The sequence below is a fragment of the Camelus dromedarius genome, chromosome 12 (assembly GCF_036321535.1).
Source record: "Camelus dromedarius isolate mCamDro1 chromosome 12, mCamDro1.pat, whole genome shotgun sequence".
In the NCBI taxonomy this organism is placed as follows: domain Eukaryota; kingdom Metazoa; phylum Chordata; class Mammalia; order Artiodactyla; family Camelidae; genus Camelus; species Camelus dromedarius.
Window position 1 is genome coordinate 7,786,134 of NC_087447.1, and position 18,515 is coordinate 7,804,648.

Sequence of the window (18,515 nt, forward strand, 5' to 3'; positions counted from 1 at the left end):
GGAGGCACGGGCCGGACAGCACAGGTGGGCAGCAGCACTTCACATTTATTGAGGACCTGCCCCCAAGGAGCTCACAGCCTGGGGGCCAAGCCCCCACATGTGCTGGGGAAGGAGAAGAGGTGAAGGCAAAAAGGAAGGCAATGCAGACACCGCGGCCCAAGCAAAGGGTGTGCAAAGCAGGCACAGGCAGGAGGCCGAGGGGTGCAGGTGGGGGGAGAATGGTGGCCTGGCAAGCCCCACTGGACCTGGGGACGGAGGGCCAAGCACAGGCTTGAGGGCTGCCCCTCCTCCACCTGGCTGGCACCACCTGGGGTGCACTGGGGTACCCGGGCTACTCCACCTGCCCTGAGCCAGGCCCCACCATCATGCCATGCCTCTCCACCCAGCTCTCCTCGACCATGCAGGCCCCTGACGGAGGGCAGGCAGCCAGGACATAAGGGTAGAGGCAGGGCCTATGAGGGAGCAGCTTGAAACTTTGGTGGTCCTGGTCCTGGTCCACAGCAGGTCTCCAAGGAACTTCCAGATTTCCAAGGAAGCCCCTGGCTAGCTAAGGGGGGAAGGCCTGAAGGGTAAAAAGCAGAACCCCAATAACCAGGAGGGGGTCCCCAAGAGGCCTCACCCCCTCAAAACTGCTCCTGCTGGGGAGGTTTGGGGGGTGGACAGGCCGAAGGCTGAGAGGAACCCACCTGAGGGGAAGGGGGGCAGCCAGACACAGAGCAGCCAGGCGGGCAGCAGCAGAGCAGGGACACGCACACACGTGGCTCACCACCAGCGTCCCCTTTAATAAAATGTGGAAGGTCGAGGTCGTGTGATAGGGAAGGGGTGGGGCGTGAAGTATGACCATTTACAACCACAAAAAAACCTCTGTACATGTCTAGCGCCTGGCAGAGGGGAGGGTGGGCAGGGCAGTGGCAGGCTGGGGCCAGCACTATTTGTAGAGGATATCGTAGTGTCCAGGCCGGTAGAGAAGGTAGACCTTGGGCTCGGAGCCCTCGGGGAAGATGTGGGGGTTGGTGGTGCCGCCCTCGCCGCGGTCCATGTACTCCACCTGGATGGAGACGCTTAGCGCCTGGGCCAGCGCGATGATGTGGATGTGGTCGCTCTCCTTGCACATGGGCTCCACCTCCTGCAGCACAGGGGCGGGTCAGGGCCTGGGGCTCAGTGCCTCCCGCCCCCCATCCCCCAAAGGCAGGAGAGAAAAGAGGGGCCTGAGTCTGAGGAGTGGGGAGGGGGCAGCACCTGCTGGCAGAACTCCTTGACGGTCCGCCCACCCTCGATGAAGTGCTCGAAGAACTTGCTCTCACGCTGCAGGTAGCCCGAGGTGAGCAGCCGCAGGTACACCACCAGGTAGTCCGAGGTGCTCTGGTCGTTGAAGGAGGCCAACAGGTCGGCCACTGACGTCTGCTTCTCCACCTGCTCGATCAGGTCCATGAACTGCCACCCAGGAGGGACAGAGAGCAAAATAAGGGAGGAGATGGGTCATCTATGCCACGGCCAGACCACCCACCCTCTACCCTGGCTGAGCGGGCGACAGGGCGGCTGGGCTCACTGTGTTATGAAAATCCTCAATTGTGAACTCAGTGAAGCCCTGGGACACCAAGTCCTCTTTGCTCTTGGCAGACACAGCCTTGAACCTGTGGATGGGAGGGAAAGGGAGGCTGGCATGGGCTCCTCAGCCAGCAGAGCAGGGGCCCAGAGGTTGGGGACTGGCCAGCACCAGAGGCCACTTCCCCCAGCTCAGACAGCAGCCTCAAGCAGGGGCCCAGCCTGGCCTCAGGTGGAACTGCACCTCCCAGTCATCAGACATGAAGGGAGCCCTCCAAGCCCCTCATGGAACCCTCCCCTACCCACCTCCTTCAGTGCCCAAGTGCCCACCCTCCTCACCGCTGCAATTCCTTGCTGTCATCCAGCAATGCCTCCAAGTGGGAGAATCCAAAAGCTCGATAGAAGCAGTTCCCATCAGGCCTGGTCTTGCGGATGTACGAGTACTTTTTGTGGAGGTCCTGGAGAGAGGCAGCCCCCACCCCATCCCGTGCCCATCAACATCAGGCCAAAACCAGGGGGGCCAAGGAACCCCTCCCTGAAAAGGTCATACCACAGCAGGTGGCAACTAAGCTCCAAGCAGCCACCGGCCATGCTTGGCTGCTGACTCCGATGATTGGAGTCCCTTAGCGACCTGCTGCCAGGAGCCCCCAAAGCCTCGGGAAACTGACGAACACACTGGTTATACCGATCACCGAAATGGTCACCAGCCACTGGGCATGCCATGCTGCTGGGCCTGAAGGGCTGTTTGTTCACAGAAACAGGCAAGTGAATGGGTCCTTGACCAATGCAGCTTTTCCAGTGAGTAGTCTTTCAAACCAGAGGAGTTCCAGGGCAAACAAGTTAGGGAAAGGGGCACAGGGCCAGCTTGTGAGGCTCCCACCACGCAGCCCCGGGGCTGGTAACAGCCTCCCTCTTCTCCCTCTAAACTCTGCCCTGCCCACTTGCAGGCACTGGTTTGATCTTTTCCAGTTTCCTCCCCAAATTCAACGGAATTTCTATTGAACCTCCCCACAGGAGTAGGAGGTCTGGCTGGCAGTGCTGTCTGGCAAGCAGGCCTAATTCCTCAGGTCTGGGAACCCTCCCCTTCTCCTGATGCCTATTTCACACCTTCTCCATTCTCCTTAACCCGCCCCCTACCCCGCTTCATCTTCCCCATGACCTTGCTTCCTTTCTGACTGAGGACTTTTCACTGAGAACCCCTCAGCCCGCACCAGCACATCCACCCCCCGGCCCTCTCTCCTGAGCCTTGGAGGGTCTGAGGCTGCTACCAGCGCCGCCTCTCCCTTGAACTCAAGGATACTGTTCCAGGAAGTCTCTCTTCTCTGCATCATCAGTTTCTCTCCCTACTAGTTTAGACCCATCAGCATGTAAACACAAGGCTAGTTTTCCCCTTAAAAAATATCCTTTGCTTCCCATGAATTCCTTTCCAGCTGCCATCAATTTCTCTGCTCTCCTGTAGAGCAGAGCTGTTTGTCAAGTTCTGTGCTTACTGCCTCCATTTCTCTTCTGCTGTGAACTCAATCCAAGCAGGCTTTTGCACAGATGCCCTCTTAAATCTGAAGGTCAAACCCACTCCTCCCCAGACCCCGTTCAGCCACGCCCCGTAATGCCCCACCATGCCCTTCTCTTCCCTACCTCCTTCCGCCTGCTGGTAGACCAGCCCTCTCCACCATGTCCTCCTCCAACCTCACTGCTGCCCCTCCATCTGCCCCTCCTCATCTAACCTGTGAATGTCAGGGCCACCACCAAGCCACACGGCACCCTTCCTCAAGACAACCTTCTAGAAGACAGTCACACCACAGACCGTCCACAGTAACTGGCACAACCCTGCTCAGGCCTGGGGCAGCTTCTCCATCAGCCATACTCACTGTAGGAGAACGTAGTTCTTTGCCAGGCCTGCTTCTCGGCCCTCAACTCCAACTTCGACTCACATCCAATTGACTTAGGCCCACTCCCCTGACCTGCCCGGCCAACAGGCGGCTCTGGACTCCCCACGCCCCGCTCCTCATGGCCTTCCCCACAGTTACCTGCAACTCCTCCACCTTTCAGCTGCTCAAGCCCAAACCTTACATCCACTGCGGACTCCACCCTCACAGCACATCCAACCCAGCAGCAGATCCTTCTGGCTCTATCTTCATTATGTCCCGTATCCAACTGCTTCTCACTGCTTAACTCTGCCACCCTGGCGCGGATCACTCTGTCTCCTGACGGTTTTACTGCAAAAGGCCCCTCACAGGTCTCCCTGCCTCCACCTCGCTGCTCAGCCTGTTCCCACCCCAGCCACCAGAGTGACCAGGAGAACCCATTAAATACTCAGCTCCCTCTGAGTCCTTTCTCTGGCTACAAGCCCCCCACGTCTCCCACCCTCCTGGCTCTCCCCAGCTCTGCTCCAGCTTTGCTGGCCACCGCCCGGCACACACCTGGGCGGGCCTCGGCTTGCCCGGCTCTGCCCAGACGGCCACGGCCTGCTCGCTCCCGAGCCTCATTCAGTTCACTACTCAATCACTACCCTCCCTACGAGGCCTCTGCCCACCACCCTATTTAAAACTGCAAGCCCTCCCACTCCCCATCTCCTTGTCCTGCGTCACTTTTCTCCACAGCACTTACCACATCAGACATATACTTTCATTACCTCCGACTTATTGTCTCTTTCCACCATGAACCACAATCTTCATGAGGGCAGGAGTCTGACAGCTGCAGTCATCACTCTAGCTCCAGTACCTAACACAGTGCCTGGCCCACAGTACGTGCTCATAAATGTTAAATGAACAGGAAGAAATGCGCACCAAGAGCCCAAGTCATTGCAGCTACCAGGACAGCTACTGAGGTCACTCTGAGCACCTCGGTGCCGGGCCCTCAGCTGAGGGCTAACATCCACTAGCCCGCTCCCCTTCCTGGGGGACCCATTTTACAGAGAACCCGAGTCATGCAGGTCTGCCTGGGCTCTGCTGTCTGGGCTCAGGCCCTCCTAGGGAGCAAGGATGGGCTCAGGCCCAGCCCAGGGTGGGGTGTCAGGGCATCAAGGCAGATCTCCTGCCCAGACAGCACACAGCGGACACTTGAACATTCGCCGAATGACTCAATGGGAAGAACCTGTCAATCTTACCAGGGTGGCCTAGGGTGACAGGCCTTGAACTGGGGGCCCGAGGGCCCCACTCTGCTATTCTGCCATGTGGGGAAGAAAAGGGACTCAGCTTCCTAAGCCGTGGCTGTGCTCCAGGCCCAGGACTCAGCACCTGGCCACCATCTCCTCCTTCAAGCCTCACACCTGCCCAATGAGGCAGGCATCTCCACCCAGAGATTGGCAGATCAGTGGAGGCTCCAAGAAGTCCAGTGCATTGCCGAAGATCACACAGAAGTGGTGAAGCCAGGACTCAAACCCAGATCTACCAGGCTGCACAGCCTGTGCCTTCCTCTCTCCACAGGCCTCTTGGGTAAATCGCAAACACCCTGAGCAAGGGGTCAGAGTAGACCACAGGCCACACACAGCTGGGTCTGGGCTGCAGGTGTGCTGTTTGGCCCACACAACACTTGAAATTTGAATTAGCTGCCAACTATTAGAAGTCTGGAGATTTTACATCAGAATAATTTCTGGCGTGTCTTGGAAGCAATGACGGGGAGACAGGCATGGACACTCCCTGCAACTGGCTGATACGGAGCTGTGGTACAGCTGTTCACCACCAGACGTGGCCCTTCAATCACGTGGGTTACTGCCTGGCCCCTGATAGGGCTAACCCCAAAGGCCCCTCCTTTCAGGTGTAAGTTCTAAGCATCTCTGATCTTTGGGGGAGAAGGGGAAGGAGTAATGTTTACTAAGCCCTCAGGCTGTGCTGACTAGATGCTGTTTTACACATACTCACTGTCAAACACCGGCTCACAGAGAAGAAAGTGAGTGGTTAAGGGACTTACCTGTTTGTAAGGAATGCAGCAGGGCCTTGCACAGAGGTCTGGAAGCCCCTTTTCCCCATTCTGCCTGCCACTCCACAGATCCCACAGCAGGTTGCAGGACTGTGCCCCTGCTGCCACTCTCCTCCCCAAGTCAGCCCCACTGTGGGCACTGAAACCATCAGCTCCCCAACGCCTGCACCAGGCCCCACAGGTACCATGTCCCTCCACCTCACAGCCACCCTGTGGGCAGATGCTTTCATCATCCCGATTTTACAGACGAGGACTCCACAGCTCCGAGACACTGAAGGAGCTGCTGTGTGGCACAGTCAGGATTTGAATCGAGGTCTTTTTGGTTCCAAAGTCTGCACACTTATGAACCAGCTACCGGAGGGCTCCCCCAACATCCTACCCTGTCTGAGGCCAGGCCTAGCACGGAATAAGTCTAAAACAGGCAGCAGGCACTCTCCTGCCCCTACCCGAGGGTTCCTCCTGCCCCCTCAGCCAGGCTCCCACCTTGATCTTCTGTTGGTAGATGTTGTCATCCTCAGCATACTCTTTGTATAGGACAGAGAGCTCCAGCCGCTCCGAGACCAGAGGGTTCTGCACAGCAATCTGCAGGGCACAGGAAATCCATCATGCTCTGGTAGGTGAACAGAGTGACTCACACCTAACAGCCAGAACACCGAAATAAGGGGTGCCAGGCCAGTCACCTAGTGGCACAGTGAGCCACCTTCCCCCCAATAAAGGCATCCAGGACCCGGTACAGGTTGGAGAAGAGGAGGCTTCCAAAGTAGAGGTAAACAATAGGCCTCAGGCCCAGCCTATGCATCCCCAAAATAGGGCTGCTGGCCACAACCCCTCACCTCTTGCTGAATTCGGTCCTGCTGAGCCATGATGGCTTCATCATAGGCAAGACAGTTAACACCTGGAAGAAAGAAGGCCAAAGATTACAGTGGGCCCTGACAGTCCCAGCTCCAGGCAGCTGGGCTAAGGACAAGAGCAGCCCAGGGCCAGGAGAGCAGACCTGGAAGCATGCATCTCATACCCTGCTCCATCCCAACTGCGTATCTTGACAAAATCCCTTCCCCTCCTGGCTTAGTTTTCTCATCTTTAAAATGAGGGGGCAAAGGTGATCACCCCCAAGGTACACTCTTCCAGCTCTAACAACCCCTTCCCCCTGCTTTCTAACATCACTTCCCAGCAGCCTGGGGATGCTCTGGGCCCAGGCAGGGTCTCTTGGGGAAAGTAGGATGAAGAGGCAGAGTCTTGGGCTTCCTGTTTTACAGACAACAAAACAAATGCAGTCAGCTGAAGTAATCTGCCCAAAGTCACTACTAGTAAGACCTGTGGTCAAACCCAGGTCTGTCTAATTCCAGAGTCTAAACTATTTACCACAATAACTCTCCTTTGCTACTTCACCGCAGAGGACTACCCTCAGCTGTAAAAAGAGTAATACTACCACCTTCCTTCAGTGAAATATCACAAGGAGGTGGTACCTTAAAGGCATACTGTTAAGAACTCATCAGTAAGTTGGGCAGGTCCACCCGTTGGGCCCCACTCTGAGCAGCCAGTGGTGAGGAGCCAGGAGACCTGAACCCTGGCCCTGGCTCTTTCTTAACTTATGTGATCTCAAACAAGGCCCTTCTGGGCGCCTGAGTCTCCGAAAGCTCAGTCCCTTGAATGTGTGGTTAGAACGGGAGGTGTGTGCTGAATGATTTTTAAGTATCCTTTTGCACTTGAGCATCCCGGATCCTCAGCTGGGCCTCGACCCATCTCCTACATTGCCCTGCAACAGGACTGTCCCTCCCACCCCAGTGACCTACTCGGTCCCCAGCGTCTAACTCAGGCGTGAAAAAGGAGAGAGTGGGACCGTTCTAAATGGTCCAACTCTTCAGGGGTCTAAGGAAACAATACCGAGACAGGAGGAAAGGGGCTGTAAAGAGGAAAGAGGGGGCTCTACCGGAAACGAAGACTGCTGCCATCGAGGGCACACACCGGAGGCCGCTCACAACCCCAGGCCACCCACAGCATCCCCAGCGGCCCGCCCAGTCCTTTGTGTTCCGCAGCCCGGCGTAACTCGACGCCCTCCCGGGCTCGGACTGTTCTGAAGAATGCGAGCTGCCAGGCCCGAACTAGGCCTGGGCCTGACTGCAAGGACCGGGACCGGAGGGCTGGAGACTCGGGAGCCCCGCGCGAGGAGCGGAGGGGGCTGGGCGAGGGGCGGGGCGACCCAGGCCCCGCCCCAGGAGCACGCGATGGGGAAGAGCCGAGGGCCAGGGCGCGACCCGCTAGCTAGTTCGCCGCCCACCCGGCTGGGGGTCGCGGCGGCGGCTCCTTCCATTGTGAGGGGGAGGGGAGGAGGCGGCAGCGGAGGAAGGCGCCGTCCGCGAGCTTCGCCGCCAGCCGCCCCACCCCTGGCCTCCTTGGGAACCCGCGGTCCGGCATTGACCCCGCTAGCCCAGGCCGGACGGCCGTCCCCAGCTCGGTACCTTCGGAGTCGCTGCCCAGCTGCTCCTGCTTCTGCTGCTGAGGTTCCTCCGCCGCCATCTTTAAACAGCACCGCACTGCCGACCGCTTCCGGGTTACCAATTGCCCTCCTCCCGGAAGAGAGCCCCTCCTCGTGGCCCCTCCTTGGTAACGCCCCTAGCAACGGAATCCCCTCGGGCGTTGTTACCTGAGGGGCTGTCAGTCTGGCGCGGCCGCCGCGGAAACCCCGTGAAGGGAAGGCAGTCCCCGCCCACCCTCAACTCGCACGCTTGCTGGGCTCCATCTTCCCCAGGCTCGCAACGTGCCCGGTGGTGATAAGAACCTCCTGGGGCCACTTCAGTTTTCTTTTCACTGGAGTTTGAAGCACGGATTGTGTTATTAAGTAGGAAGAGGAAATTAAAATCACCGAAGGCAACATTCCTGCTGCGAGCTCCAGAATTGACAGCAGGTGATTGCAGTGAGGAGCACCTGGCCAAGGAGAGGGACTGGCGCTAACATCAGAGCCCTGGGACATCACCGCCCTTCTTCACTGAGCCTTGTTTCTGAGTGGGCTTTGGTGTCCTGCGGGAGAACATGTCCCTTGGGGCCAAGGACCTGATTTGGACTCCCTACCCTTCTTGTTATGAGAAAATCAGGTTTTTGTTTTGGTTTGGTTTTGGTTTTGTTGTTTAAAAGAAAGGAGTTGATATACATGGAGATTAGTGGTTGCCAGGGGCTAAGGAGGAGATGGGGGCTAAAGGGAAGTGGGTGTGATTGTGAAAAGGAAACAGTAGAGAATCCTTGCAGGGATGGAAATATTCTTTATCTTAACTATATATGAATACCCTGGATATATGCTATACTATAGTTTTGTGAGATGTTACCGATGGGGGAAGTGGGTAAAGGGCAGACAGAATCTTTCTGTGTAATCTATTAAAATTGCCTGTGAATTCACTAAAAATAAAAAGCTTAGAAAGTGGCAAGGACTTGGATGCTAAAGATGCTGTTTTTTACAAGTGAGTTTGGCATTCTGGTTCCCAATTTTTCACTATGGAGGGCCTTTTTTCACATGACAGCGTTCTGTTAGCACTTGAGACTGTGCCTCGGCCCCAGTCAGATCCCTTGGTTCATGACAATACAGAAGCAGAATAGGACCAAATGTCTTCATGAGCTCCATCCAGCCCTGGAGCAGGGGCAGCTGGTGCCTAGGCTCACCATACAGGCCACGGTGGCTTTCTTACAGCAACACTACAAATGCCAAGTCTATGTCCCAGCAACTTTGCAAATTGCTATTTATTGGGTCACTGAGCCTTGAAGTTGTTTCCAAACTCAAGAAAGCAAAGGGTCCACCCTGTTTGGACTCCATGCCCACCAAACTGTTCATTCTTTTTCCCAGTTTTAACAATGAACTCAGTAACTGCCAATCAGATCTTCAGTCAGTAGAACTGGTATTACCAAATGAGGAGCCAAGACGGTTGATGACAAAAACATGATTTCTCTTTGGCTTTACACAATCTTGAAAATAGCAATAAAACAACTCCTCCTTTACCCCCATGCTTTACTTTGACCAGGAGTCCAGTGGGCAGGGGTGCACAGATGGAGCTGGAGTTGGGACTAATGGTAGATATAGAGAATACAGTTGCTCTGGAGAGTGAGAAGGAATCCTGGCTGCGACCCAGTGCTGGACTGCAGCCAGGCTGCCAACACCAAGTAAATGCCTCCTTCACACACAAGGTTCCGGGGTTTGAAGGACAGATCTGCACCCTCAATGTACCCTCCCGCTCTTGTCAGGTAGAATGGGGAAGGAAATGGCCAGAGGGAACCTTTGGCTCTTAATCCCACCCCAGTCAATTTTTGCCCCGCTCTTCTGCATGCTACTTTATTTGGTGGGTAATAACTGTTCTCCTACCCTTGTTTCATCTCTCCTGGTTCTTTTCCCATTTTAGAGTTTTGATTCTCTACGCTGAAGCATCTAAAACCCAACAGCATATCTGCCAGGAATCACCAGCATAGCTCCAGGTGTTTATCTCTGCCTCCCAATTTGCCAACCTGGAAACAGTCCAGCGCTGCTGGTCCTGCCTGTCGATGCCCATAATGAAACAGGCAGCACTGGTGCTTGGGTTCAGGCTGCTGTTGGAAAGTTGCAAAGGAGACAGGCAGCAGCCCAGGACTATTTTCCATAGAACCGATATGGCATAGATGCCTCCTCACAGCTCTGCTGGCCAGAAATGTGTCCAGACGCCACATCCATGTCCACAGGATTCTGTCAGGTGGAGGGAGAGGAGACCCACCCCCTCCACCACCAGGACCCAGGGACTTGGAAACCTCAGCCACAGAGGACGAGTTTGCTGAATGGCCTAGAGGCCCTAGAGAGCCTCATAGCTTCCAGGGCCACCCAACCTCTCAGGGGAGGAAGCCGGGCAACAAGGACATGACATAGGCCTTGGGACAGCCACAGTCCTCACAGGTGGGCCATGGCCAAAGGTGAGGCCTCAGCGGTCCTTCCCGAGGTGGCCTTGGGAGTCAGCAGCTGCCCAGATGGGAAGTGTCAGGTTGCGCCCAGCCCCAAAAAGGGACTCTGGAGCTGCCCTGGCAGGGATGCGTGGTGGTCCACAGGCAGCCAGCTCCCAAATCATGGTCTGGCGAGGCTTTGATGGTGCGGAGGCCAGGCTGATGAAGCTGACCAAGGTCTGTACTTCAGGCCGTGGGCAGGTTGATATTTGCCTTCAGGGTCCACAACACCTAAGGCAGAAAGCAAGCAGAGGAGGGGAGAAGCAGCAAAGGAAAAGCCCCCAGATCCCCAACTCACACCACCCATGGTCCTCCTGTAAATGTGTCACGATTCACTTCACCTCAGATCTGCTGAGGCTCCTTCCCCTGGTGCCAAGCCCCTCCTGGGAGAGCCCCGGCCTCGCAGGGGAATGATGCATTCATTTCCTTACTGCTGCCATTAACAAATCACCACAAACCTAGAGGCTAAGAACAACACAAATGTACAACTTTACAGTTTTAGAGGCCAGAGTTCTGGTATGGGTTTCACCAGACTAAAAATCAAGGTATCTGCAGGCTGTGTTTCCTTCCAGAGGCCCAGAGGAAGAATCTGCTTCCTACTTAACGCAGGCTGTGAGAATTCTGTTCCTTGCTGCTCTGGGACTGAGGTCCTCGTGTCCTTGCTGGCTGTAAACTGAGGGTGGGTCCCAGCTTCCAGAGGCCTCTGCGGTCCTTGGATCATAGCCCACTTTCTCCATCTTCAAAGCCAGCAAGACTCTGAGATGTGAATTGCCTGCCTTTCCCGACCACCTTAAGGAGTCATGTGATTACACTGGGCCCTCCGGATGTCCTCCCATTTCAACATGCTTAACTTTAATAACATCTGCAAAGTACCCCTGCCATGTAGGGTAACACAGTTGGAAGGTTCCAGGGATGAGGCATGGACATCTGGGGGCACATTATTCTTCCTGCCACATCACCTTCATTTTACAATCCCGAGAGGTTTAATGACTCGCTCAAGGTCACAGAGTAAATGGCCAAGCCAGGTCTCAAACCCAGGCCTCCTGACTCCCACCCAGTCCACTATTCTTAACATTATAGCATCTGCCATGTCTGCAGCCCCCCGGCCACCCAGTGTGCACACCAGGGCACAGACATCCACCCCTCCAGACTCAGGATCTGACAGACACCCACAGACACAGACCCACACAGTGCTGTTTGGGAGTACAAGGAGCCTTCCTTTATGGAAGGCCCCAGGGCCTCTGGTTTGCTGAGGGATAAGAGGACAAAGAAAAGAGATTAGATTTAAGGCCCAGGGGAGGGTGAGATTCAAGCAGGACAGCTCACTCCCATCCACTCCCCAGCCTATGACCCTGCCCACCTACCCCCATCTAGCGCCCAGCAGGTTGTGGGACAGCAAGGGCTGGAGGGGCTGGAGGGGCTGGAGGGGCTGTTGGGCTCCCTGGGGGATCCCTCTGACCAGGGACCACTGGCTTCCCATCAGTCTGAGGGGTGGCTCAAGACACACAGCTTGGGGCTAAGGTAGCGCTCCTGGGCCAGGGGGACCACTGTGACCCTTTGGGTTCCAGGGGCACAAAAATGGGAAACACCCAATCAAACCCTTGTCAGGGCCATGGAGCTATAGCAGAAACTCAAGACAGCTTTCCTCTGAGTGTCACAGACCCACGGCCTAATCTGTGCCCAAAGCAACCAGGCATCACTGGACACATGAAAAGGCCAGAAAATTCTAGATAAAGGGAGAGAGAGCAGAATGCCCCTTCAGCTCCTGTCAACACAAGTCAGGAAACGAGCCCTGTAAAAGAGGGGCTAGTGAGGTATGTGTTCTGACACCCAGAGCCTAAAGTCACCGACACCCTAGAGGCCCTCAGCTCTCACCTGGCATCCTGTCCACCATCCAGCAGCTCCTCAGGGGACACTGAAGCCATGTCTGCTCTCAGAAATCACTCATGTCACCCCAACAAAAAGGATGCAAAAACTAAAGCCACATCCTCCTCTAGGATAGGGGTCCGCAGGTCTGAGTCAGAATTCCAGCTCAGTGGGGAGCCCTTCATATGCCTGTTCCATCTAAGGAAGCCCCCCTCCCGACCCCTAGGAAGAATTACTGAGGAAGGGCCCTAGGGATGGACAGAGGAACAGCACTCTTCAAGCTAAGAAGGGAAGGAGATAGGGAAGCAGGCAGGGAGAATAAGAAAGCCAGTCAGTGCACAAGCATTTACAGGTGCTAAAAGGAAAGGGGCAGAAAAATGCAAGACACCGTAACGTGGCCCACCCTCCAGTAGGAAGGGTAACAAGCACATAAGAAATGGATGGAGCCCACCGACTGAGAAGGACAGAGAAGGCTGGCCCCACTGGGAGAGAGACACAGAGTCTTGAGATTGGCACAACCAAGGGAGCTGGAGGGGGAGCAAGAAAGGCTGCCCAATGACAACAGGATTTGCTTTCCACAGGAACCAGAAAACATTCAGAGAAAACCATGTAAAGGAAGCATCACTTCCAGGCCTCAAGGAGGATGGCTGAATGCGCTCCACCCCCCTAAAGGGCAGTCAGCCAACAGGGAAGTGCGGCGGCCAGGCCTCTTCTCCACACCCCGACCCAACATCATCCTCAACTCAAGTATACAGGCAGAAGCCCAGGCCAAAGGCATGATGAGTTTCTGAAGCAGGGTTTAAACAGACTTTATTGTTACAAGGGGGGCCCTACAGAGCAGGGCCTTATAAACTGATAATATGTGGTCCCAGGATGTCACCATGGAGAAATGGAGAGGTCATGACTGCAGAAGAGGTCACTGTAACTGAAGGACATGATCCAGGGGAGGCCAGCCAGGAATGCAGCAGACAAGATCAGGACAGGCCAGGGCGTGGTCAGGTCACAGGGTGAGGGGGAGGACAGCTCCCTTCACTCCCGCTTCGTGTAGCTGTCCATGTGCGACAGGACCCAGCCCGACGGCAGGAGGAAACACAGGAAGCAGGAGGTGAGCCCAATGGCGATATCCTAAACAGAGCACAAGAAAGAAGAAACCCCCACAGTAAGGATTCCCCAGGCTTCTCAGAGTTTGAGCAGTCTTCCCTGACAGCAGAAAGCCCCCCTCAAGGAGTCAAGATTCAGGCTCCAGAGCAGGGACATAGCAGATGCAAGGTTCACTCTAGGCCTCGAGGTAAAGGGTTAGATATGGGGCCTGGGTTAGGATCCGTGGAGAAATCCACCACCCGATGATAAACCGAAGTGACAGGAACAAGGATTCAAACCTTTTTTACAGCTGGTCTGTTGAGACCCAGGAACCTCACTTGCACAGACAATTAACTCTAAAAATGCACCTCCCCTTCTCCTTGCCTTAAAAAGCTCTCCCTCCCCAAACCTTCAGGACTAGAGCTAAGACTTTTTGCAGCCACTTCTACATTCCCTATAGCAGTTAAGATCACAGCACGACTTGGAGTCAGACTTAAGTTCAAATTCCTCCTTTGCCACTTAAGTGTGACTTTTGACAAGTCAATACACTGCTCCTAAACTTCAGTTCCTTCAAACACCAAATGGAGATAACGACCCTTTCCTGGGGTCACTGGGAGGAATGAATGGGACCTCTCAGCACAGTGCTTGGCACACAGCAGGCACTCAACGGACCCAGCTGCAATTTCTGTCACTATCAATCGCAGCACTTTCTGGGCTCTGCTAACTAACCTGGACTCTGAAGACTCGCATTCAAGGTCGAGTTCTGCCAAAGGCAAATGCAGAAAAGTGCCAAACAGATGAAAGTCATTAAGGGTTAAACTCTCCCACGTTTCTGGGAATTACAAACACCTACCGGAGTCCTCTCTGCCCCCAATAATTAATAGCGGTAATAGTTATAGCGCTGACAGTCGTCAGGCATCCCCCAAGGAACCGATGGGTAAACAGGCTCAGAGAGGGTAAGGAAGCTTGCTCGAGACTGCACAGCGAGTAAGCGACAGACCTGGGCAGACAAGTTCTGAGCAGAGATTCTGAGGCTGAATGAACACCGACTGTCGCCTGGACACCGTCCCCTCGTTTGCGCCCTGCAGACAGGCCCAAACCAGTACTGCCTCTCCCCATTACGCTGCGGGCTGAGAGGTGCAGGGCGCTTTCGGGGCCGCTGAGGTCCAGCGCCCCAGACCCGGGACCCCCATGGGTCTCCCATGCCCTTCCTGGCCCGCTCCTTACCATGGTCCTGAGCTGCTCCCGCGCAGGCCTGGAATGGACCTGGGCACGCGGCACCGGGAGCCGCCGGGCCGAGCCTGTCAGGCCCCTCAGCAGCAGCGGAGTCAGTATAGACATGACCGCACCGAGTAGACTGCAGATAGCTGGCGGCGGGAGCCCAAGGTCGCGAAGTCAAAATGGCGGCTACGGCCGGAAGTTCCGGAGCCGTAGAGGCCCTGGGAAAAGGGCGTCCCGGAAGTCGTCCGGAAGTGACGTAAGGATACACCTCCCGCCCACTCTCGTCAGTTTTTGGCGCCTTCCTCAAAACAACCAATCGACGCCAGCCTACCACCGACGGGCGGGGCGCGGAGGGGCCTTCCTTTCGTGTATGCGCCCGCCCCCAAAATGGCCCATCTTCGTGAGTGACAATCGTGGCCACTCAATCACGTAAGCCAAAAACGCAGGTGGCACTCTTGACTCCTCCCTCCATTCAGTGTCTTAAATCTCTCTATTCAGTAATCCCCTCTCCCCGCCAGGCCTCCACTATTTCTGGCCAGAAAGCCTGGCACTAACCTCCTAACTGAACTCTCCTCATTTACTATTACTCTCTCCAATTCCAGTCTCCATGCAGTAGCAGCCGACCTTCTTCCCTTCTTTTTAAACATAGATCTAACCAAGTCATATACTTACGTAAAAACTTTGTGGCTCCTCTTACTAGACAAAGTCCCGATTACTGGATATAATTCTCCAGCCTCATCTCTAAGTATTCCACACCTTCCTCCTTGCTCTCTCTAATCCTCCCCCACCATCCAGCCTTTTGCTTCTTTGTATCTTATGTACCACTGGACACTTTCAACTCGTAGCTACCTAGCCTTCCTTTTTCACCTCTCCAATTCCTACTTCCAGGCCTCCACTTACTGATATAGCTTACTTTATTCAACAAATATTTACTAGCCCCTACTGTGTTCCAGAAACTGTTCTAGACACGTTGTGAACAAGGTGGACAAGGACTCCCTTATCACAAAACTGACATTCCAGAGGGGACAGATAATATATGAACACTTAATGAGAAGCTAAAGTGCCATGATGTGGTACAGTGACAGGGGTGGTACTGCCTTAGGAAGCCTTCCCTAGCCACCCCAGGCCTGTGTCGCCTCTGCCCAGCAGCTCCTGTGATAGCACTGCCCACAGGAGTGGTCTCCATCCCTCATGGGGGCCATCTGAGGGCAGAGCCTGTATCTGGTTCTCCACTGTCTCCAAAGGACCTGGCACACACTTAGAAACTCAGAGAACGTTTATACATTGCAGGAGAATGAACAGTAGGTAGAATACAACAGGAAAGAGGTGAGGGGCCAGCCAGGGAGCCAGGCCTTACCTGTATGACTCATTTCACCTTCACAACAATGTCCTGAGTGAGACACTATTATTATTTCAGATGTTTTACAAATGAGGTAATAAGCCTGGAGAACTGGGTGACCTGCTCAAGGTCATGCAGCTCCAAGGCCACCTAACCAGGATTCCAGGGCAGGTTTATCCACTCCAAAAGCCATGCTTTTAACCACCAAAGTAGCTGCTGCGAAGAGGGAGAATTTCTAGAAGTTCCAGGTTTTGTTTTTTTATTTGTTTTTTTACATTTTTTTTGCGTGGGAGGTCATCAGTTTTGTTTGTTTGTTTATAAGGTGTTTTTTGGTTTTTTTTATGGAGGTATTGGGGGCTGAACCCCAGAGTTCATGCATGCTAAACATGCATTCTACCATTTGAGCTATACCCTCCCCACCCAGAAGTTCCAGGTTGATATCGTGGTCAATGGCATCAAAGGCTGCAGCAGGGAATGGGGGTAAGGAGAGGCAGTGAGAGACAGGGAAAACAGGAGCTTTGGAGGAGCAACCTCAGCCCCATGGGGGCAGGGAGGCATGCCCACAGAAAAGTGGAAATGGACCCACAGTGTCCAAAAGGGTGGGCTGTGCCTGTGCTTCTTTTGGAGGGATGGGTTCCCAGGACCTGAGCTATCCAGGGCCCTTCTCCACCCCTCCCCATCTCCCCACGCCATTCGTGGGTATTGTTAATGTCCAGTGGTCTTGGTCCGGCCTCACCTTCAGCAACCAGGCCCCCTGCCCTCACCCTGCCCTGGGCCCTGGCAAACAACCCAGCACAGATGCTTCTAAACACCCTCCTCCCACCTCCCAAGGGGCACAGCCTAGGCACACAGGGCTGGGAGGCCCAGGCCCCAGCAGCCTGCCCCTGGGAGAAGGGACAGGGACTTCCTTGTGGCCCTACTGGGCTTTGTCAGGCCTTTGTCCTGTGAACAAAGTAATAACCCCCAGGTTAGAGCACTGCGCAGGAGAGGCCTGGAGAGACTTTGGGAAGGGACAGGCCTTTCTGTGTTTCCCTGGGTTACTCCCTTGAGGAACTGCATATTCATCTCCTCCTATGTGGCTAGAGGAAAAGGAGTGAACATTTGTCAAGTAGGTACATCTATGCTGTTCCAGGGCTTTCCTCACGGCCCCTGTGATGAGACTTCTTTCAGAACTCGAGTCAGAGAGGAGGAAAGAGGCTGGCAGATGTTAGGTAATGCAGCTGAGTCTACAAACGCCAGGCAGGGTTTGCGCCTAGGTCTGTTGGATTAATACCAACGTCTCTGCTCTTCCCCCCTCCTCCAGCAGCCATCCTTCCCCCAAACTAGGGGGACAGTCCCTCAACAAGAGAGCAGTGAACTCTGGTGGTGTTTCATACAACAACACACTATATAGCAGTGAAAATGAACAAACTACAGCTACAACACAGGTGGTTCTCACAAGCATAATGCTGAGCAGCAGAGGCCAGACGTACAAGACCACAGACTGTGTGGTCCCATTTATATAAAGTGCAACAGCAGGGAGGACTAAGCCAGGCAGGGTGGGAGCGGGGTAGGTAGTGGGGATCCTGGGGGAAGAGAGAGGGCACAGGGACAGGAGAGGCACGACAGGGCTTCTCCGTGCTGGTTACTCGAATGTGATAATTCTATCATGAGTGGCTGGACAGTCACGACTGTGCTCTTTTTTTATGCCTGTTACATTTCTATTTAAAAAAGCTTGAAAACAGATAAGAAAAAAGCAAGGAAAACAATGTGTCATATGATCTTGTTTTTTGAAAACAAAGAAAAAATATCTAGAGAAATAGATATGCATAGATACAAGTTTGGAAGGACACACAAATTCACAAATTGTGAACAGTGGTGTTCTCTAGATGGTGGTGGGAAAACGGGTCATTGGTTTTTTTCTGCTGCATTTTCCAAGATTGCACATTGGGCACTTCTTTTGGCATTAGAATAAGCAAGCAAGGAGAGGGAGGTTTGCCCCATGGGTGACAGACTCTCTGGGAGGCGGGGATCTTGGACAAGCTTCCATGGGCAGGGAGCTCCTCTTAACATCCTGGCATCTGCTCGCTGTCTGCTAGGACGGGGAGCTCATTCCCACACCCCAGGACTATCCATTATGCTTGGATTGCTGGGAGTCTCTCCTGCATCAAGATGAGGCTTAGGGATCCCAGTCTGGGTCCTGGCTCTGATCCAAGGGCCCAAGCTGTCCATCCCTCCACCCACTCCCCTTCCCCTAAATGGGGCAGTAGGAATAGATCCCAAGACTTGGGGATGGGTCGGGGAGCTGATCCCTACTCCTGAGACCAGCCTCACAGTCCAGGCCTCCAGTTTCTGATGGTCATATACGGGCTGGGAAGATCCCAGGTGCCCCATCCCAGAGCAGACCCCCGGACCCCAATGGCCGTATGTGGGTTAGAGAAACACTGGATACCCCTGGCCCCTGTCCATTAAAGTCTCTGGCCCAACAACTACTCTCTTCAAATGTGGAGCTATGAGTCCTGGAAAAGGGGACAGACCTCAGCCCTATGGGGCAGCAGGTATAAGTCCCTCAGCTGCCCGCCCCCGCCACCCCCAAACACACATACCTTCTGGACTTTGT

The 18,515-nt window shown here is 54.6% G+C and overlaps 2 protein-coding genes across 2 annotated transcripts; both read right to left on the minus strand.

The window, feature by feature from the left end:
- Positions 1-25: 25 nt before the first annotated feature.
- OTUB1 (OTU deubiquitinase, ubiquitin aldehyde binding 1) lies at positions 26-8,079 on the minus strand. The gene is made up of 7 exons (XM_031448219.2): positions 7,923-8,079; positions 6,297-6,358; positions 5,947-6,045; positions 1,885-2,003; positions 1,550-1,634; positions 1,240-1,434; positions 26-1,126 (listed from the first exon to the last, which is right to left on the minus strand). Exons 1-7 carry the CDS (start codon positions 7,978-7,980, stop codon positions 929-931), a joined length of 816 nt encoding a protein of 271 aa, XP_031304079.1. The 5' UTR covers positions 7,981-8,079; the 3' UTR covers positions 26-928.
- A 4,990-nt stretch (positions 8,080-13,069) lies between these two features.
- On the minus strand, positions 13,070-14,777 carry LOC116152083 (cytochrome c oxidase subunit 8A, mitochondrial). Its single transcript, XM_031448220.2, has 2 exons — positions 14,584-14,777; positions 13,070-13,401 (listed from the first exon to the last, which is right to left on the minus strand). Exons 1-2 carry the CDS (start codon positions 14,695-14,697, stop codon positions 13,306-13,308), a joined length of 210 nt encoding a protein of 69 aa, XP_031304080.1. The 5' UTR covers positions 14,698-14,777; the 3' UTR covers positions 13,070-13,305.
- Positions 14,778-18,515: the final 3,738 nt, after the last annotated feature.

Excerpts from the sequence above, each read along its gene's own strand:
- OTUB1 (XM_031448219.2), bottom strand. The coding sequence starts at position 7,980 with ATGGCGGCGGAGGAACCTCAGCAGCAGAAGCAGGAGCAGCTGGGCAGC. Across the intron at positions 2,004-5,946 it reads TCTACCAACAGAAGATCAAG|GACCTCCACAAAAAGTACTC; the intron begins GTGGGAGCCTGG and ends GCCTCTCTCCAG. Across the intron at positions 1,635-1,884 it reads GACAGCAAGGAATTGCAGCG|GTTCAAGGCTGTGTCTGCCA; the intron begins GTGAGGAGGGTG and ends TCCCATCCACAG.
- LOC116152083 (XM_031448220.2), bottom strand. The coding sequence starts at position 14,697 with ATGTCTATACTGACTCCGCTGCTGCTGAGGGGCCTGACAGGCTCGGCC. Across the intron at positions 13,402-14,583 it reads GGGAGCAGCTCAGGACCATG|GATATCGCCATTGGGCTCAC; the intron begins GTAAGGAGCGGG and ends TGCTCTGTTTAG.